Raw genomic sequence first — 19037 nt, forward strand, 5'->3', positions numbered from 1 at the left:
AAAAAAAAATGTTAAAAAAAGATTACACCGGTTTTTCTCAAAGTCTCAAAATGTCCTCCTAAAACTGATTTTGAATTTGAAATAAGTCTTGCTCAGCGTTTTATATACAGTGTTAAAATTTAACTTCTATAATGGTTTATAAATTGTTGTTTTAATAACGTAAGGTTTTTCAAAAAATAATTTTTCAGTTTCTTAAATGTTTTCAATCTAATTTGCCGTAATGTTGATAACAACAAGTTACCCACATAAAAATCAGTTTTAAAATGAGCAAGTTGTGATTTCTTTTCAATGTCCATTGCGCGAAGTTGCCCCGACCGAAATGGCCACCTCGTATGCACGCTAGTTAGTGGGCTACCACAGCACGCCGACATATCCAGTCGTCTATTTCTGTGTCCCACAATCCATTGCGGCGGTGTTTCGAAGGTGTCATGGCTGCCGAATAAGAAAATGTCGAGAAAGTCCTGTAGTTTACTTAAAACGACGTAAACTCGACAGAAGTATCACTTTGCAGTCATTTCTGAAGGCTTGTCCTGTTTACTCCCGAGTTGGACCGACACCTCGTGGCGTTTTTTCGTTCAAACTTGGAGAAAATGTCCTCCAGTGGGGAAGATGGACTTCTTGGAGAGAAGCTTCGGGGAGCCAAAGAGGAGACCGAGCGAGAACGTCGACAACAGGACGCTGTTTCCAAGCAACTTGGGGCAGGTCCGTCATTTTCGCTTCTGCTACAGTGACAATGCTTCCCAAACTTTTGCAGGCTAGCGAAAAAAATCTACTACAATAATCCCTCGGTTATCGCGGTTAATGTGGCCCAAAACCACCCGCTAAAAGTGAAAACCCGCGAAGTAGCGACCCCCCTTCAAATATGCTTAAAAAACATTAATATTTTTTTAATATTATTTAATTTTATTATTATTTAGCCCTGTGAAGCTCTGAACCCGCGAACGTGGAACCACAAAGTAGCGATGGAACCACGAAGTAGCGACGCCCGCCCCTTCTTTGAGACTGGGAGGTCGGTGGTTCGCGCCCCGGCCGAGTCATTCCTAAGACTTAAAAAGTGGTTGGCGGCGCCCTCTGTTGGCTGCGGCTGCATCGGCTCGCTACAACGGGTCAGGTGCAATCGACATTTCGTTCTGTGTACATTGTTACACAGAATGACAATACAAGGAAATTATTATTATTATTATTATTATTATTCAAAAATGCTTAATTTTTTTTTTTTTTTTTTAACTATTTAATTATATTATTATTATTATTTGGACCCACGAAACTCTGAATCCGCGAACGTGGAACCGCGAAGTAGCGAGGTCCCACTGTATTCAAAAGAATAGTGGTTTGAAATACAGTTTTTTCAGCCTTTGACTGTAAATGACTCATTTTTCACGTCTAGCAAATACAAAAAGTGCAGGAAATAATCTCGAGTGACTCATGTAAAGTAACATGAAAACTTGAATGGCTCCCTGAAAATGTTCCCTCAAACTAAAAAGCAAAAGTGCCGGAATTAAAATAAAGTTTAGCAGCAACTCGTATGAAGTCGCGTCAAAACTTCAATAGTTCCCTGATTTCTTTACAATAAATGACAAATACCGACATGACTTAAAATCAAAAGTGCATTGCAATTTCAATTGTGCGGATTTTACACAACCATGTGGAAATGTCAGGGTTTGGTGCCTTCAGTCCTTATATCCAAAAGATGGCAGCTTAACCACATGTTCCAGCCCCCTCCATTTTTTGCAATTAGACAATAAGCCACCTCTTCTATGAGTACCCCAGGCTCCCACCTCATTTTGCTGAACCGTTTAGATTTCTGTAGACTTTCCCTCACCAAAACAACAAGCTACACCTCCTCCATCAATTCCTTTCACATTCTAACTTCTCCGCTTCAAGCCACTCATCTCAAACGTCCTCTTAATGGTATTCCAAAGTCTCCTTTTCAAGATTCTCTCCTCCCCAAAAACTTTTTTTTTTTGTTTCAATCGTGTGTATTTTTGGTCAACTTTTTCTCAAATTTGACATCCGAAGGCATTTAAAAAGCTTTGAATTGAACTTGCCTTAAGCTATAGGAACCCTGCTGTGTTCTGTGCGTCCCTTTGTGAGTTTCTGTGATTAAAGGCGTCACAAATAAATGTGATTTGACTTGTGTGTTGCAGACATCGGTGAAGAATATCTTCCTACTGCGTGGCAGGAACCAGAGTTGCCAGGAACTGTTTACAAGATACTCCAAATTGTGTTAAACAGAGCAGGTTGGTCGTTTTACTTTCTGCCACGTCTTCGACATCTTGTATTTGGCTGTCGACGTCCACCGTTTTTTCCTTTCGAATAAGGTGCGGGCTTCTGTCTCGCTCATTCTTTCAAAATACACACAGTGAAGAAAATGTATTTGAACACCCTGCTATTTTGCTACATCTTCCACGTAGAAATCATTGAGTTATCTGAAATTTTCATCATAGGTGCATGTCCACTGTGAGACAGATAAACTAATAAGAAAAATCCAGAAATCACAATGCTTGATTTTGAAAGTAACACCAGAGAAAATGAGTTTTGATATTTGGTACGGTAGCCCTGCTCTGCTATTACAGAGGTCAAACGTTTCCTGTAGTCTTACACCAGGTTTGCACACACTGTAGGAGCGATCTTGGCCCACTCCTCCACACAGATCTTCTCTAGATCAGTCAGGTTTCTGGGCTGTCATGAGGAACTCTGATTTTCGCTCAAAAGATTTCTGATTGAGTTCAGGTCTGGAGACTGTTAGGGCCACGCTAGAACCTTGATATGCTTCTTACGGAGCCACTCCTTGGTTTTCCCGGCTGTGTGCTTCGGGTATTGTCGTGTCGGAAGATCCAGCCACGACCCATCTTCAATGGGCTGACTGAGGAGAGCAGGTTGTTCCCCAAAATCTCACAATACACGGCCCCTGTCATCCTCTCTTTAATGCAGTGCACTTGTCCTGTCCCATGTGCAGAAAAACACCCTCAAAGCACCCCCATGCTTCGGAATAAGGATTGCACTCTTCATTGTTCTTCTTCCGAACACGCGTAGTAGAATTATGACCAAAAAGTTCTATTTTGGTCTCACCTGACCACAAAATCATCTCCCACGACTCCTCCGTATCATCCAAATGGTCATATGCAAACTGAAGACAGGCCTCGACATGTGCTGGTTTAAGCAGAGGAACTTTTCGTGCCATGGATGAATTCAAATCATGACGTCTTAGTGTATTTCGTACAGTAACCTTGGAAACGGTGGTCCCAGTTCCTTTCAGGTCAACTCCTGTCGTGTAATTCCGGGTGGATTCCTCACTTTTCTTATTTATAAAATTCATATTAATTTCAAATAATAGTTTTTTAATAATAAACGTTTTAGAAACCCAGGAGGGAACCATTATACCCCAGCAGCCAGCCAGAGACTTCCTATGGGATAGAAAAACTCATATGTCGGTTGTGTGTTTTCTGTTGATGCCCTTGCATCATCCATTTTGGCCTGGTCAAGGGGATGACCTCACGTGTGGCTCATTCTCAAGGTTTCTTCATTTTCCTCATGCTGGGATTTTTTGTTTTTCCTTGCCCATGCGTAGGTTTCAGATCATGGGATGTTGTCGTGGTGGTCTTTGCAGCCCTCTGCGAGTGTTTCTGAGTAGTGCAAGACGTTTCTCTCAAGTGGGAAGTGCCGTAAAGCCGATGTTGGCCATATTGACTCATTTTTTATGGTGTACAGGAATTCTAGCTTTGTAGCTATACAGGCATAGGGCACACTACAAGGAAGCTTTAACAGTCATCTTTCATGAGACAACAGTTGATTTAGTGGATTTGATGACATTGCCATGTTTTTTGAAAATACTTGTTTTCCGGAAAACTGAGAAAAAGGGCTCCTTGCAAAACAATTCATTTCAAGCAGAAGTCTCGCCTCGGTACTTTTTTTCAATATCTATATTTCGATACCTAGAACATCTAAACCATACTTTCCATAAACACAAGGGCACTTTCCTTAAAAAATAACATTTGATTGCAAGAAAACTAAACTTATGCATGCCTTTGCAAAAATTCTCAGCCCCTGATGTCTCGGGTGACGTGATCACATGATTCAGGTTGTCATGGTGATTGCAGGGTCCTACGATTTGTTATTCCTTGATCATTTTTTTAGGAAGAATAAAGATTTGAAGTGTTAACAGTCTGTACTTCTATCTTTGCTTTTCTCGTCACAATGCACGTACTTGGCATATACGCCGGCGCCCACTCACCACCATACAGAGTAAGATGGCGAAAACAGGAACAAAACGTAGCATTGAGTGTTGACAAAGGAATCTGATCAAAGCTACTCCTACGATCTAGTGATGATTTAATTCCCAGAGGCCTAATACTTACTGATCAGCATCACCTAAGCCTTTAGAATTTTTTTTAAGTTTTGGCACTCAGAAACAATGCTTCTGAAAACGTACTAATACGTTACGGCACTGAACGAGTTAAGGGCAATACAAATAAATGTGACTTGTGTCTTGCAGACGTCAGCCCAGAATATCTTCCTACTGCGCGGCAGAAACCAGAGTTGCCTGCTGTTAAAATTGAGGAGGATCTGAAGCCTTATCACGTTAAGCAAGAGACAGAGGATGGGGAGCCTGTTCGCGTTAAAGAGGAGGACGATTCTCCAGTCTTGCTCGTGGCTGGGGTCCGTTCAACAGTCCAAGATCAAGGTCAACCTGAAGATAACGGTTCGCAGGAGCCTCAGAGCATCAGTTCCCGTCAACACGTGGAAACGGATGACGACGACACGTCCCACTCTGCAAACGCTGAAAGCGACTCGCAGTCGGAGGATGGTAACACATGTTCTCAGGGTGGGAAAACGTTTCGACGCAATTCTCATAAGAACTTGCAGATGATATTCCACGGTGGGGAGAAGCCTTTTGCCTGCTCAGTTTGTGGTAAAACATTCACACATAGTGGGGACTTAACAAAACACATTAGAACCCACATTGGGGATAAGCCTTTTTCTTGCTCAGTTTGTGGTAAAAGATTCCCAAGAAAAGGGAGCTTAAAAAGACACACACTAACCCACACTGGCGAAAAGCCTTTTGCTTGCTCAATTTGTGGTCAAAAATTCACACATAGTTCGGGATTACAACAACACCAACTAACCCACACTGGCGAGAAGCCTTTCGCTTGCTCAATTTGTGGTAAAAGATCCAATAACAGTGGGAACTTAAAAAAACACACTAGAACCCACACTGGCGAAAAGCCTTTTTCCTGCTCAGTTTGTGGTAAAAAATTTACACAGAGTTCAACCTTAAAAAAGCACCAACTAACCCACACTGGCGAGAAGCCTTTCACTTGCTCAATTTGTGGTAAAAGATTCAATAACAGTGGGAACTTAAAACAACACACTAGAACCCACACTGGGGAGAAGTGTTTTGCCTGCTTAGTATGCGGTCAAAGATTCGCCCGAAATGAGTACTTGAAGTCACACACTAGAACCCACACTGGTGAGAAGCCTTTTTCCTGCTCAGTTTGTGGCCAAAAATTCACTTATAGTTCGGGCTTAAATCATCACCAAATAACCCACACTGGCGAGAAGCCTTTCGCTTGCTCAATTTGTGGTAAAAGATTCAATGTCAGTGGGAACTTAAAAATGCACACCAGAACCCACACTGGCGAAAAGCCTTTTTCCTGCTCAGTTTGTGGTAAAAAATTCTCACTGAATTCGGGCTTAAAAAAACACCAACTAACCCACACTGGCGAGAAGCCTTTCGCTTGCTCAATTTGTGGTAAAAGATTTAATGTCAGTGGGAACTTAAAAAAACACACTAGAACCCACACTGGCAAGAAGCCTTTCTCCTGCTCAGTTTGCGGTCAAAGATTCACTAAAAGTGAAAGCTTAAAGAGACACATTAGAACCCACACTGGTGAGAAACCTTTGACCGATTGACTTTGTGCTGAAAAATGAATCCATATCGGCACTAGAAATTACACACAAGAACCCACACTGGCGCGAAGACTTTTGCCTGCTCAGTACGCGGTCAAAGATTTTCCCAAAATGGACACTTGAAATCACACCAACTGACCCACACTGGAGAGAAGCCTTTCGCCTGCTCAATTTGTGGAAAACAATTCTCACAGAATGAACTTAAGGTGGTCAAACATTCATCAAAATAGAGGTACGAGCGGGCCTAAATATTCCTGGCCAGCCCGGCTCGCGGGTATATAAGATAGATAGATAGATACTTTATTCATCCCCGAAGGGACCGATTAACTTAATTTGAGTGACCGGGCTCGGGGTAAAGCCTTCGGCCGTGCGTACTTTTGGCGCCAAATTATGCAATTCGGCTGAGTTTACTTGGGGGCGAGTACTTCAAATCGGCAATGCAGTTAAAGCGCAGCGCCGAAACGAAGATTTGGGCGCCCAGGTGCAGCGAAATGAAACTGAACGAAATGGCACCGAAAATAACATTTTATTCTGCAGATTCCAAGCTGCAAATCGTGAAAGGTTTAGCCCAAAAGCAGACAGAACGTTTGTAAAGCCTCAATGAAGCCTTACCTGGTACCTTGTCCAACTTGATCAGGATCTGATCCACTTAACATTAGTATTTGGAACTTTTCTAAGGGTGACTGGTGACACCATGCAGACACGTCTTCGCTTCTCAACAGTCTGATGCACGAGTATTAACTCTTGAATGCACAGTGGGATAAAATATGGTTTCTTATTCTTCAAGGTCTTTCAAAATCAGAAAGTTGAAATACTGTCATATCAAGTATTCCTAATAAAAGATGTGTATGCCATGATGCCATTAGTATTTCTTTTCCCCACTAATCACCAACTCCGACAGTGTTCATTTTACCTGTAAAAAGCGATGGATCCCGGGGACTCGCATGCTCAAAAATCTATGGGTCCCAACAGAGATCTATGGCTCTCCAAAATTTAGTGTTATCGAGGTTGAAATTGTAAATTGACGACAAATATATAATATAAACCGATATATTCATAGTTTTAATCATCACAGTTTATTGGTAATACAAATCAGTTATCACTTCAAGATTTTTCAGTTCACAACAATATTGTACATTATACAAAATGATATTGCTGAATTATTAATCTATTTTTTCATTCAGTGATTTTCACCTAATGCTGTTTTTCGGAAGCATACTTAACCTCCACCTTCACTCAACGAGAAGCACCACAACAATGACGTCATCTCGAAGCAACGAGATCTGTTTTGCCGAGATCGTCATGTGGACGAATACTCGAACCGCGAGACCAAAACAACAACGGCGGTTCTGCCTGACGAAAAGTTTAGAGTGCGGTAAATCTTTGTTAAAATAAAAAGTAATCGGGTAATAACGACCATTTTGTGTCCAAAAAGTTGCGTCTCGGGGACGCACGTTGATTTGACACGATGCGTCCCCAGCAAAAATGATGCGTCTAAGACGCAGGGAGGCGGGTAAACGAGAACACTGAACTCCCCTCGTGAAATAATGTATGTTCTGGTAGCTCATGCATCCAAGGGTTACGAGTGATTACTTGAACAACCCAAACTTTAAACATCTGGAAATATCTGACATAATCACGTGTTAAGACAATGGCCGCCACCAGGCTATACTTGCACAAAACACACCACCCTAGCGGTAGAGGGAAACCCAATCCAACCCAATAACTGTTTGAAACGAAAAACAGAGATGGATTGAAGCGGAGACTGGAGCTCAACATAAACATGTTGGAAGACAACATACACTGGAAATTTGGGTGGTAGGGGCACCATTTCCTGCGGTGTGTCCTGGGCAAGTACAGCCCGTTTGCCGCCTGTCTTGTTTTCTCAGTTGTCCCTATATCGTCAACTACTTCTCACCATGACCAGGCGTTTTATAGGCATGTGTCGTAGAATTAGAAGTTTTCTTCGTTCCACTCTCTTTCAGGAATTTTGTTTTGATTGAGGTCATATTTACAGGTGTACACAAAGAATATAACTGCCTGAAATGAATGGATAAATGAATGAATGAATTCCTGGAGCGAGAGAGACCCACATCATACATGACCCATCAGTACCCCAATTTGTTGCCCCTTAGACAATCAAAACTAATAAAGCGACCCCTGCCAACACGTTGCCCACAGTTACCAGGGTGACCCCTAAGGACAGCTGAAGAGCCTGCGGACCTGTTCCCAAAAGAGATCACCGGGCCCTGATCATTGTGATTTTTTTTTTTTTTTTTTTTTTTTTTTTTTTTTTTTAGTAAAATTACTGTTTTAGTAATTATCTGAGTCCTTTCGACTTTACTTCCAATAATGAATCTGGCCTGGAGAGGGATGGGCGCCACCAGGCTGTACTTGCCCATGACACACCACTGGAAATGCACCTACCACCCGTGTGCTTAATGCAGAGGTGTCAAACTCATTTGAACTCGGGGGCCACACGACAGAACAAACATTCTGTCAGGGGTCGGACTAGTAGATTGAAGAGAAAGAAAAAGAGAGATAAAGAAATAAGAGAAAGAGGGAGGGAAATGGAGAGAGGGCGGGACAAAGAATGAGAGCGATGGAGAGAGCTGGAGAAACAAAAGAGATAAAAAGAGAAGTCGTGGAGAGGGGGAAAAAAAGAGCGGAAGAAAGAAATCCAAAGAGAAATAGAAAGACAGAAGGAAAGAAAAGAGAAAAGAAAGCACGAAGGGTAGGAAGAGAGAAAGAGAAAAGGAAAAAAGGAAGTTAGAGCAAAAGAAGTTAAAGAGACAAAGAGCAACAAAGGAAGAGAAAAAGAGAGACACAGAGAGTGAAAGAGAGAGAGAGAGAGTGGGAGAAAAGGGGTGGAAAAGAGGGAGAGAGAGAGAGAAATAAATACAAGTACAGTGTCTTTGTTCGAGGCACCTGGCCTCGGCAACATCAAGTTGACATATTTCAACCTGCAGCTTGTTTTTCTCTTGCACTTCTCTGAGTGATTGTCGCGGGCCGGATTCAATCCCTTAACAGGCCTGATCTGGCCCGCGGGCCGCCTGTTTGACACCTGTGGCTTAATGGATCCACACATACACACACACACACACAACAGGTTTTGTACGGGTGCTTGAAATGGTTGAAAAATGCTTGAATTTTAATGTTTTCAAGGTTTAAAAAGTGCATGAATTTTGGGTGAAGTGCTTATAAATGCTTGAAAGATTGGCCTTGTTTATCATCTGTCTGACTCGATGGACCACATATCAAACAAAAAGAAATAAGTCCGCTGAAAAATGATGCCAACACCTCTCTCTCGGCTTTGCCACTGCATTTCTTCTTCCCTCGTGATTAACGGCGGCTGGCGTTAGTTTGTACGGCGTTGACGCGCAAAGCATCGTCGCCCCCTAGCGCCAACCTTTTGACATTCAAAAGTGGAAGGTATTTTCAAGGGGCGTTAAAGCAGAAGTCTTACACCTTAAGTTGTAGTTTTGGAAGGTATGCATTGTTAGTGTCGTGGGAGCAACAATAATAGCTATTATGGCAATTCTTCTTTTAATGGAACTGGAGAAGTTGGCTTTGAAAGTCCTTAAAAAGTGCTCGAATTTGGCCATAATATAAGTTGACCAACTTAAGAATTAACAAAGTAATAAAATGACAAGTTGTTATTTTAAAAATGCAAAGCAAACTTTGTGCCCTTTGTGCTAACTAATCACAAAAGCAGCTCTCAGCTTGATAAAGGTTGGAGACCCTTGTAGTAAAGACATGTTTGACATGTTTTTTAGTTACAGAGAATAAAAAATGCATGACTTATGCCTTATGTGCCTTTTTTGCCAGTGATTGGTCCGTTGCCATACGTGGATGCCTGTGAGGGACCATTGTGGGAAGTGGCTGCCACCTTGTGGGTGTTTTAGACAACTACTTTGATTCCATTATTTTAAAATCATCGCAAAGCCCGTCTTCTCTTTTTCCAGAAACCGTTTGAATGTTCTTTTTAGCCCAACTGTCGCGAAGGTACGGTCATTTCAACAGCGCCTTTAAAATGGGGCGCCGACGCCCCCAAGGTATTGATAGTTAATACACCACACAAGAGACCACAATGGTGAAAAACATTGCTAGCATCGTGCTAAAAATCGTCTTATGTGGTGAAGTGGTTCTGTCGGTCATTCCTTTTTCCTCCTTATTAAAAAAAAAACTGAAATGAGAAACGATTCTCGCGACCCTACTGAGGATAAGCGGTGCAGCAGATGAGATGAGAAACGATTCCTTTTGATGTTTTTAAAAGAAAAGTCGATCGTATTAATTTGTGTTTGGCGATCTTAAAAAATTGAATTCAGTCTGATGTTTTTGGTTTGTTTACGCAACAAATCCTGGAAAAAAATGTTTTATCACCATGAACTCTCTCTTCGCACTTGTTTGACTCAAAAAAACGTATTTTTGATTTCCTCTCCAAGTGCCAACTTGATGGCGTGCTGCCCGTGTCTCGAGGGTGGCGGGGAACATGGAGTCTGTGTAGACCACGTTCCGTGCCTTCATTGTCGAGGCGGCTTATCGGAGCTGTGGCCGTCAGGTAGTCTGTGCCTTTTGTTGGTCACCGGTGGTAAGGGATACCGTCAAGACGAAGGAGTCTTATCGGGCCTTCCTGGCCTGTGGGACTCTGGAAGCAGCTGGCAGGTATCGGCTGGCCAAGCGAAATGCGTCTTCGGCAGTTGCCGAGGCAATGAGAGGAATTTGGCGAGGCCATGAAAGGCGACTTCTGAACTGCTTTGAGGATATCCCGGTCCACCATTCGGTGTCTTGGGGGAGGGGGCAGGGCTGTTTGCCATCAACACTGGCGGAGATGGGGCGTTGGTCAGGTTTATACTCGAAAGTGCTGGTCTTTGTTGTCGCCTTCTTAGCCTAGGCCCGACCGGCAGCTGTTTACTTTTGCTCCGTTGTTGTCGGCAGGCAGATCACCCAGGGAAATCCGGTGGTCTCTGTATATCCCTCGGGATGTTGCGGGTGTTATTGTAGTCGTGAAAGGAGTCAAAGTCTAATCTTACTCCCAAGATAATAAGTTCCTGGCGACTGAGGGTATTTGTTACCGAGCAAGTATTTATCAAGGAAAATATGAGAGATAAAAGAACACTGCAAGTAAAACGTTTAACTGGAGAGCCTGAAGCCGCTGCACTTGCGCGCGCCGCCATGAGCGGACGGATCAAATATAAGACCTAGATTTTTGACCGAATCATTATGGGGGATATTACATTTGTCTAGGTTCAGGGTAGTGTTTGAAAACAACTCACGACAATGAGCTGGACCAATAACAAACATTTTTTTTTTCTGGGTTAAGGCGCAAAAGAATGAAGTGACATCCATCTTTGAATCCCAGTAAGGCAAGCCTCCAGATTTCTACAATTTATCTGTCCAGTTGTCTCAAGTGGCAGATACAGTTGAGTGTAGTCTGCATAGCAATGGGAATTTATATTATACTTGCAGAAGCATATAAATACTAAAAAGAATACTAAATATCATTTACATTGATTTGCAAAAATCAAAAGCAAAAATAAAAAAAGGTTACGCCAGTTTTTCTCAAAGTCTCAAAATGTCCTAACACTGATTCTGAATTTGAAACAAGTTTTTCTCAGCGTTTTGCATACAGTGTTAAAATTTAACTTCTATAATTGTTCATAAATTGTTGTTTTTATAACGTAGTTTTTTTTTAAGGAAGCATTTTCCAGTTTTGTAAATGTTTTCAAGCTAGTTTCCCGTAACGTTGATAACAAAATGTTACCCTCGTGAAAATCAGTTTTAAAATGAGCAGGTTGTGATTTCTTCTCAATGTAATTCCATTGCGCAAAGTTGCCCCGACCAAGATGGCCGCCGCGTAGGCACGCGAGTTAGTTGGCTGCTACAGCACGCGGACCTATCCAGTCCTTTGTTTGTATCTGTGCCCCACAATTCATTGAGGCGGTGTTTCGAAAGAGAAGGTGTCATGGCGTCCGCACCACCGCCAAACAAGAGAATGTCGAGAAAACTACCAAAAGTCCTGTTGTCGACTTAAAACGACGTAAGCTCGACAGAAGTAACACTTTGCGGTCCTTTCTGAAGGTTTGTCCTATTTAATCCCCAGTTGGCGTGTCACCTCGTGGCGTTTTTTTGTTCAAAGACCGAGAAAATGTGCTCCAGTGCTGAAGGACCTTTTCAGGAGAAGCTTCGGGGAGCCAAAGAGGAGACCGAGCGAGAAGGTCGACGACCGGACGCTGTTTCCAAGCAGCTCGGAGCAGGTCCGTAATTTTCCCTTCTGCTACATCTTTGACATCAGGGGCGTTACCAGTGGGGGGTGGCCGGTGTTATGCCGAGAAATGCGTCCCTGCCGAGATTTGCATCCCGTAGCCACCATAACCACTATTACCTCGTTTTATCTAACCTTTATATCACTTTTCGGGAAGGTAATGGCGAACATATATCCAAAAGCACTTCATCTTGCATTTGTTGGGAATGTAATACAACTTAAACCATTCCGTCTTTGTATTTGTATTCTACCATAAAGTTTATGCTGAAATGAACTGTCAAATCATCAACAGATAAACGGCAGACTTTTATTTTACCTGCTCAAAAGTGATTTCTATAAGGTGTGCATTACCGTTCGATTATATTCCGAACAAATGCAAGACAAAGTGGTTTTGGTTATATGTTCGCCATTACATTCCCGAAAAGTGAGATAAAACAAGGTCAAAGTGGTTATAATAGCTACCGGATGCAAATCTAGGCAAGGACGCATTTCTCGGCATCACAGGTTAGGTTCCGGGCTAGGGTTCGGGCTTCAAATCAGGGTTTTAAACTTAAGGTTCCAAAATAGGATTGAGGCCAGGGCTAGAAAAACTAAGGCTTCGGCTCCTCGTTATGGTCTCAAATTGAATTGAGTGGTCCGAAATAGGATTGGGGCTAGTTACAGCTAGAGTTAGGTGTAGGTTGTGCAGTCCTTTGAGACATTTTTGTTCTTAAGGGCTATATAAATAAATGTGACTTGACTTGACATCCTTTTTGGTGTGGCGTGCCACTTTCGAATGTCCTTGTAAATCAGTGTGCCACACCAAGATTAATGACTCGCACAACAATTTTTTTAATTCCATCACAGCTGTAGTTTTACTCCAGTCCAAATTACACAACATGGTTAGACATTGAAATCGTATAACCTACCAATTTATTTTCCACTATCTTGTTCATCAATACACAAAAAAATGAATGTGAGCAACTTGTGGAAATGCCTGTAAGCACCCATGACGTCAACTTTTTACCACAAGGATCAACCACAATCAAGCATTCTTCATCAACAAAAACAAGTGATATGAACAGCTACCATACCATTCATCAACCAAATGTTATTGCAGAAAATATCAAAATGTGAAACACGCACAGACGCTTCTTTTTATATATATATATATATATATATATATATATTCAAACGACACCCTTTGTCAAGGAGATGACCTCATGTGTGGCTCGTTCTCAAGGTTTCTCATGCTGGGATTTTTTTTTTAGTTTTTCCTTGCCCTCGCATAGGTTTCAGATCATGGGATGTTGTCTTGGTGGTCTTTGCAGCCCTCTGTGACTGTTTCTGATTAGTGCCAGACGTTTCTCTCAAATGGGAAGTGCCGATGCCAGCCTTCGTTGGCCATATTGACTCATTTTTGATGGCCTACAGAAAATCTAGCTCTGTAGCGATACAGGCATAGGGCACACCAAAAGGAAGCTTTAACAGTCATCTTTCATTTGTCAACAGTTGATTTAGTCGATTTGATGACATTGCCAAGTTTTTTGAAAATACTTGTTTCCCGGAAAACTTGGCTCCTGGCAAAATAAGCATTTCAAGCAGAAGTTTCGACTCGGTGCTTTTTTTTAATATCTATATTTTTGATACCTAGAATATCTAAACAATACTTTCCATTAACACAAGGGCATTTTGCTTGAAAAATAAAATTTGATTGCAGGAACATTAAACCTATGCATGAATTTTGCAAAAATTCTCAGCCCCTGATGTCTCGGAAGAAGTGATCACATGATTCAGGTCGTCATGGTGATCGCAGGATCCTACGATACATTATCCCAACGAAGGCCTGTTGTGGTAAATACACTTGCATTTGTAGAATAGATTTGCATACATGTAGAAATTTAGAAAGACTTGCTTACAGTTGTGGGAAAAGGTCGGGTAGACATCCTTGAAGATACTCTTGGCAGACATTAAGTTTCCTTGAAGATAGCGTGCAAGGGACGGGACGCTCTGTACTTGATACGTGATACAGGACCGCCTTTTGGGGTGTAATCGAAGCTTAATCGTCGCTACCAGCTTTAAAAACACTGTCATGTTCCCAGCTCTCCGAGATCTTCATTGACGCATCAATAAAGTTGTATCTCCCTCCACGAGGCTGGCTCCTGTCCATTTTCCTTATCCACATATGAGAAGACTTTTCTCTCGATTATCGAACCTCCAATTTCTCCAACAGGCCCTTGGTCATTTACTTTTTTGAAAGAATAAAGATTTGAAGCGTTAACATTCTGTACTTATGCCTTTGCTTTTCTACTCACCACCCTACAGAGTAATACGGCGAAAACGGGAACAAAACGCGGCACTATGTGTTGACATAGATCTGGTCAAAGCTACTCCTAACATCTAGTGGTTAGTGGTGATTTAATTCCAAGAAATTTATAACTTACTCATCAGCAGCGCCGAAGCCTTTAGAATTTTTTTACGTTTTGGCACTCATAAACAATACTTCTGAAAACGTACAAATATGTTATGGCACTGAACGAGTTGAGGGCAATACAAATAAATGTGAGTTGTGTCTTGCAGACGTCAGCCAAGAATTTCTTCCTACTGCGCGGCAGGAACCAGAATTGCCTGCCGTTAAAATTGAGGAGGATCTGAAGCCCTATCACGTTAAACAAGAGACAGAGGATGGGGAGCCCATTGGGGTTAAAGAAGAGGACGATTTTCCAGTCTTGCGAGTGGCCGGGGTCCGTTCAACCGTCGAAGATCAAGGTCAACTTGAAGATAATGGTTGGCAGGAGCCTCTAAGCATCAGCTCCCCTCAACACGTGGAAACGGATGACAACGACACGTCCCACTCCGCAAACGCTGAAGGTGGTAACACATGTTCTCAGTGTGGGAAAACGTTTCGAAGCAAGTCTTATATGAAGTTGCATATGAAATACCACGCTGGCGAGAAGCCTTTTTCTTGTTCAGTTTGCGGTAAAAGATTCATTGAGAGTGGCCACTTAAAAAAACACGTTAGAACCCACACTGGAGAGAAGTCTTTTTCTTGTTCAGTTTGCGGTCAGAAATTCACCCAAAATGGACAATTGAAATCACACCAACGAACTCACACTGGCGAGAAGCCTTTTTTTTGCTCAGTTTGCGGTAAAAATTTCACACAGAGTGGGGGCTTGAAAATTCACACACTAACCCACACTGGGGAGAAGCCTTTTTCTTGTTCAGTTTGCGGTCAAAAATTCACCCAAAATAGACAATTGAAATCACACCAACTAACTCACACTGGCAAGAGGCCTTTTTTTTGCTCAGTTTGCGGTCAAAAATTCACCCAAAATGGACACTTGAAATCACACCAACTAACCCACACTGGCGAAAAGCCATTTACCTGCTCAATTTGCGGTAAAAAATTCTCACACAATGGAAACTTAAAATCACACCAAAAAGCCCACACTGGCGAGAAGCCTTTTTCTTGCTCAGTTTGTGGGAAAACGTTCACAGAGAGAGGGAGTTTAACAAAACACATTAGAATCCACACTGGCGAAAAGCCTTTTACCTGTTCAGTTTGCGGTCAAAAATTCACCCTAATTGGGCACTTGAAATCACACCAACTAACCCACACTGGCGAGAAGCCTTTTTCTTGCTCAGTTTGTGATAAAAGATTCATTGACTGTGGGAACTTAAAAAGACACGCTAGAACCCACACTGGCGAGAAGCCTTTCGCCTGCTCAGTTTGTGGTCTAAGATTTACCTTGAGTTGGACCTTAAAAAGACACACTCTAACCCACACTGGCAAGAAGCCTTTTTCTTGCTCGGTTTGTGATAAAAGATTCACCCAGTGTGGGACCTTAAAAAAGCACATTAGAACCCACACTGGCGAGAAGCCTTTTTCTTGTTCAGTTTGCGGTCAAAAATTCTTTCACAGTGGAGACTTAAAAAAACACATGATAACCCACACAGGTAAGAAGCATTTTCTTGCTCAGGTAGTGGGAAAACCTTCACACAGAGTGGGGACTTAACAAAACACATTAGAATCCACACTGGGGAGAAGCCTTTTTCTTGCTCAGTGTGCGGTAAAAAAATCACCCTAATTGGGCACTTGAAATCAAACCAACTTACCCACACTGTCAAGTCAAGTCATTTTTATTTGTATAGCCCTTAATCACAAATCGTCTCAAAGGGCTTCACAAGTTATTACATATAAGAAATTTAGGTTATTCATATACTATAGAGTAGAAGTGAGTTTTAAGCTTGGACTTAAACATGTCCACTGAGGCAGCAGATCGGATCTCAGGGGGAAGAGCATTCCACAACACCGGTGCCCGGATGGAGAACGCTCTCGAACCAGCGGAACACTTCTTGGCTCTTGGGATCACCAGGAGACCGGCGCTCTCGGAACGAAGGCTTTGGGCCGGGACATAGGGGGAAATCAGGTCTGAAAGATATGAGGGGGAAAGTCCATGTATGATTTTGTATAGTAAAATCGCATCTTACGCTAACAGGGAGCCAATGCAGGTTAGCAGAAATTGGGGTGATGTGATCGTACTTTTTTGTCCTAGATTGGGCGGCAGTAGCTCAGGCGGTGGAGCGCTCGTCTTGGGGCCAAGGGATCCCAGTTCGTATCCCGGCTCGTCCGTGTTACATGTCAAAGTGTCCTTGGGTAAGACACTGAACCCCTAATACCCCCAATAAGCAGGTTAGCGCCTTACATGACTGCAAGGCCGCTATTGGGAAATGTGGAGCACATTGTAAAGCGCTTTGGGAAGTCATTGACTTGAAAAGCGCTATAGAAATGCAGATCATTCATTCATTCATTCATTTAATAAAATCAAACTGTGTGCATTCTTTGTGTCTCGATGCTATTTTTCTTCTGGACCGATCAATCATTATCCATATCAACGAACTACAAAATGGATCATTTAAAGCTGAAAACACATTGTGTTTAAAGTCGCATCCTTCATGATCAATGCTCGACACAGGCTATTTCAAATGAATTTGTTCTGGAAACCAAGAGCATTGCCTGCTGACCGAATTGGTAACCACCAAATTCGATTCCGAACCAAACTAATATAATTGAAAGCCATATGGAAATGTGTTGCTATTTTGGCCATAAAAGAATCAGAAATCATTTCATGAGTGATGATTTTTGCCACTTTTTGTGTTAACTCAAGACAAAACATAAAAGGGACTTGGATTTTCCTGGACCAAAATGAAGTTGAGAGTGGAAATCACCATGACCACATTGTAAGACAACATTAAACTGAAATATGAACTGTTATGAACTGTGCGCATGCATCTGTTGCCTCGGATTTCATGTGGTACTCATGTAGTGAAAGGAAGTCCTTTAGAGAACCGTCTTTTTTGGCTCAACTCATTAAAAGGAGCCGGCTCTCAAACGGCTCACTTGCTTTGATGCATTATAGTACGAATTACGATATTGTAGAAAGAAGTTAAGAAAAAAAGGAAGTATAAAAGGAGAAAATGAAAAAAGACAGGTTCGTGGTTATCCCTTTAATCAGTATATTACCAACAATAATTTGATGCAGAAAATGAATTATTTTACTTAATTCTATTTGCATGTATTTTTTTCCTTCTACAGTGAACGTCCAAGCGACTTTATTTTTTAACTCTTTTCATAATAAACCTCATTCATGTCGAGCAACTCTGTATCTCACAACAACGTTAATTAACAATATATATGATATAACAAATATAGCGCAGTGTGTGACACTGCTTGTGAATCTGCACGGGAACTCTACTTTGCGGTTTGAGGACCTGCAGCAGAAACGATCATAGATCACTTTCCTCATCGACCCTTTTAATGCAGAGACTGACTGAAATCCCTACTGGAGTTGATTGAGCTACGCGAAGATCACAGACTGAAATCTCTTCTGAAAGACGTTTTGGACTGAAAATTACCCATGTGGAAAAAGAGCCTTTCTTAATGTTCTCGTCAACATATGTCTGCGAGTCCCTGCTTTCTACCTTGAAACACGTGAAATCCATAATGGGACAAAGACTTCATCTGACAATTGGGAATATGTTACTCGGTGTTTTGTTTTGAGCAAATCTGCTACATGACAAAAGTAATTCAGTTTTTCTACTGAATTCCAGATTGGAAATGTAAGTACGGTTTTGTCATGGTCTGAATTGATTTTCCCCATAAGAAATGCTGGTAAACTCATTTAGCAGTTCTGTTGAGAGATAAACCCGGGCCCCGAAAAATCCAGCCTCACCCCAAGTGTTGAAACCTGACGGAGTAACATGAATGACAGGACGGCGCCCGGAACAAACCATAAATTAATATTTCATTTGTGAGGACTCAGGATATATAACTCCTAACTTCCTTAGAAAATGTCATGACCTGCATTTTTTTAGTATCACTTCATCCCGGTGTATTTTGGGCAGAAAAAAACAAGCTTCCTTAAGTTTAAAATAATTGACATATTTTTATGAACATCATAAACATGATCGATTCCAACAACGATCATTGGGACACAAAATAAAAGCCAAACAACGAGAGCGAAGGAGAGCTCTTGCTTAATCACGTGGAGAAATACTGCAGATAGATTTTTGCAGCTCAAATAAATGACAAAAGATAAATGAAATCGATAATCATAAATTAAAAAAAACGCCTACAAAAAATACATGACTCCAAAAACTTGTTTAACTCTTGTGTCATATGTCGAAGTGTCCTTGGGCAAGACACTGAATCCCCAATGCCCTTAATAAGCAGGCCGGCGCCATGCATGGCTGCATGGCCGCTATTGGTGTGTGAGTGTGTGTTATTGGGTAAGTGTGAAGCGCATTGTAAAGCGCTTTGGGAGCTCTCTGTTGACTTGAAAAGCGCTATAGAAATGCAGACCATTTACCTCGAGTGGCAAAA

At 41.9% G+C, this 19037-nt stretch overlaps 2 protein-coding genes across 2 annotated transcripts; both read left to right on the top strand.

The window, feature by feature from the left end:
* The first annotated feature begins 415 nt into the window (after positions 1-415).
* LOC148368297 (uncharacterized) lies at positions 416-6767 on the top strand. Its single transcript, XM_088330340.1, has 3 exons — positions 416-702; positions 2148-2240; positions 4496-6767. Exons 1-3 carry the CDS (start codon positions 591-593, stop codon positions 5911-5913), a joined length of 1623 nt encoding a protein of 540 aa, XP_088186466.1. The 5' UTR covers positions 416-590; the 3' UTR covers positions 5914-6767.
* Positions 6768-11869: 5102 nt separating this feature from the next.
* On the top strand, positions 11870-16170 carry LOC148368298 (uncharacterized). Its single transcript, XM_088329684.1, has 2 exons — positions 11870-12167; positions 14735-16170. Exons 1-2 carry the CDS (start codon positions 12059-12061, stop codon positions 16168-16170), a joined length of 1545 nt encoding a protein of 514 aa, XP_088185810.1. The 5' UTR covers positions 11870-12058.
* The last annotated feature ends 2867 nt before the right edge of the window (positions 16171-19037 follow it).

This window comes from Urocampus carinirostris, chromosome 3 (assembly GCF_059441175.1).
Source record: "Urocampus carinirostris isolate Australia breed hairy pipefish chromosome 3, RoL_Ucar_1.0, whole genome shotgun sequence".
NCBI lineage: Eukaryota > Metazoa > Chordata > Actinopteri > Syngnathiformes > Syngnathidae > Urocampus > Urocampus carinirostris.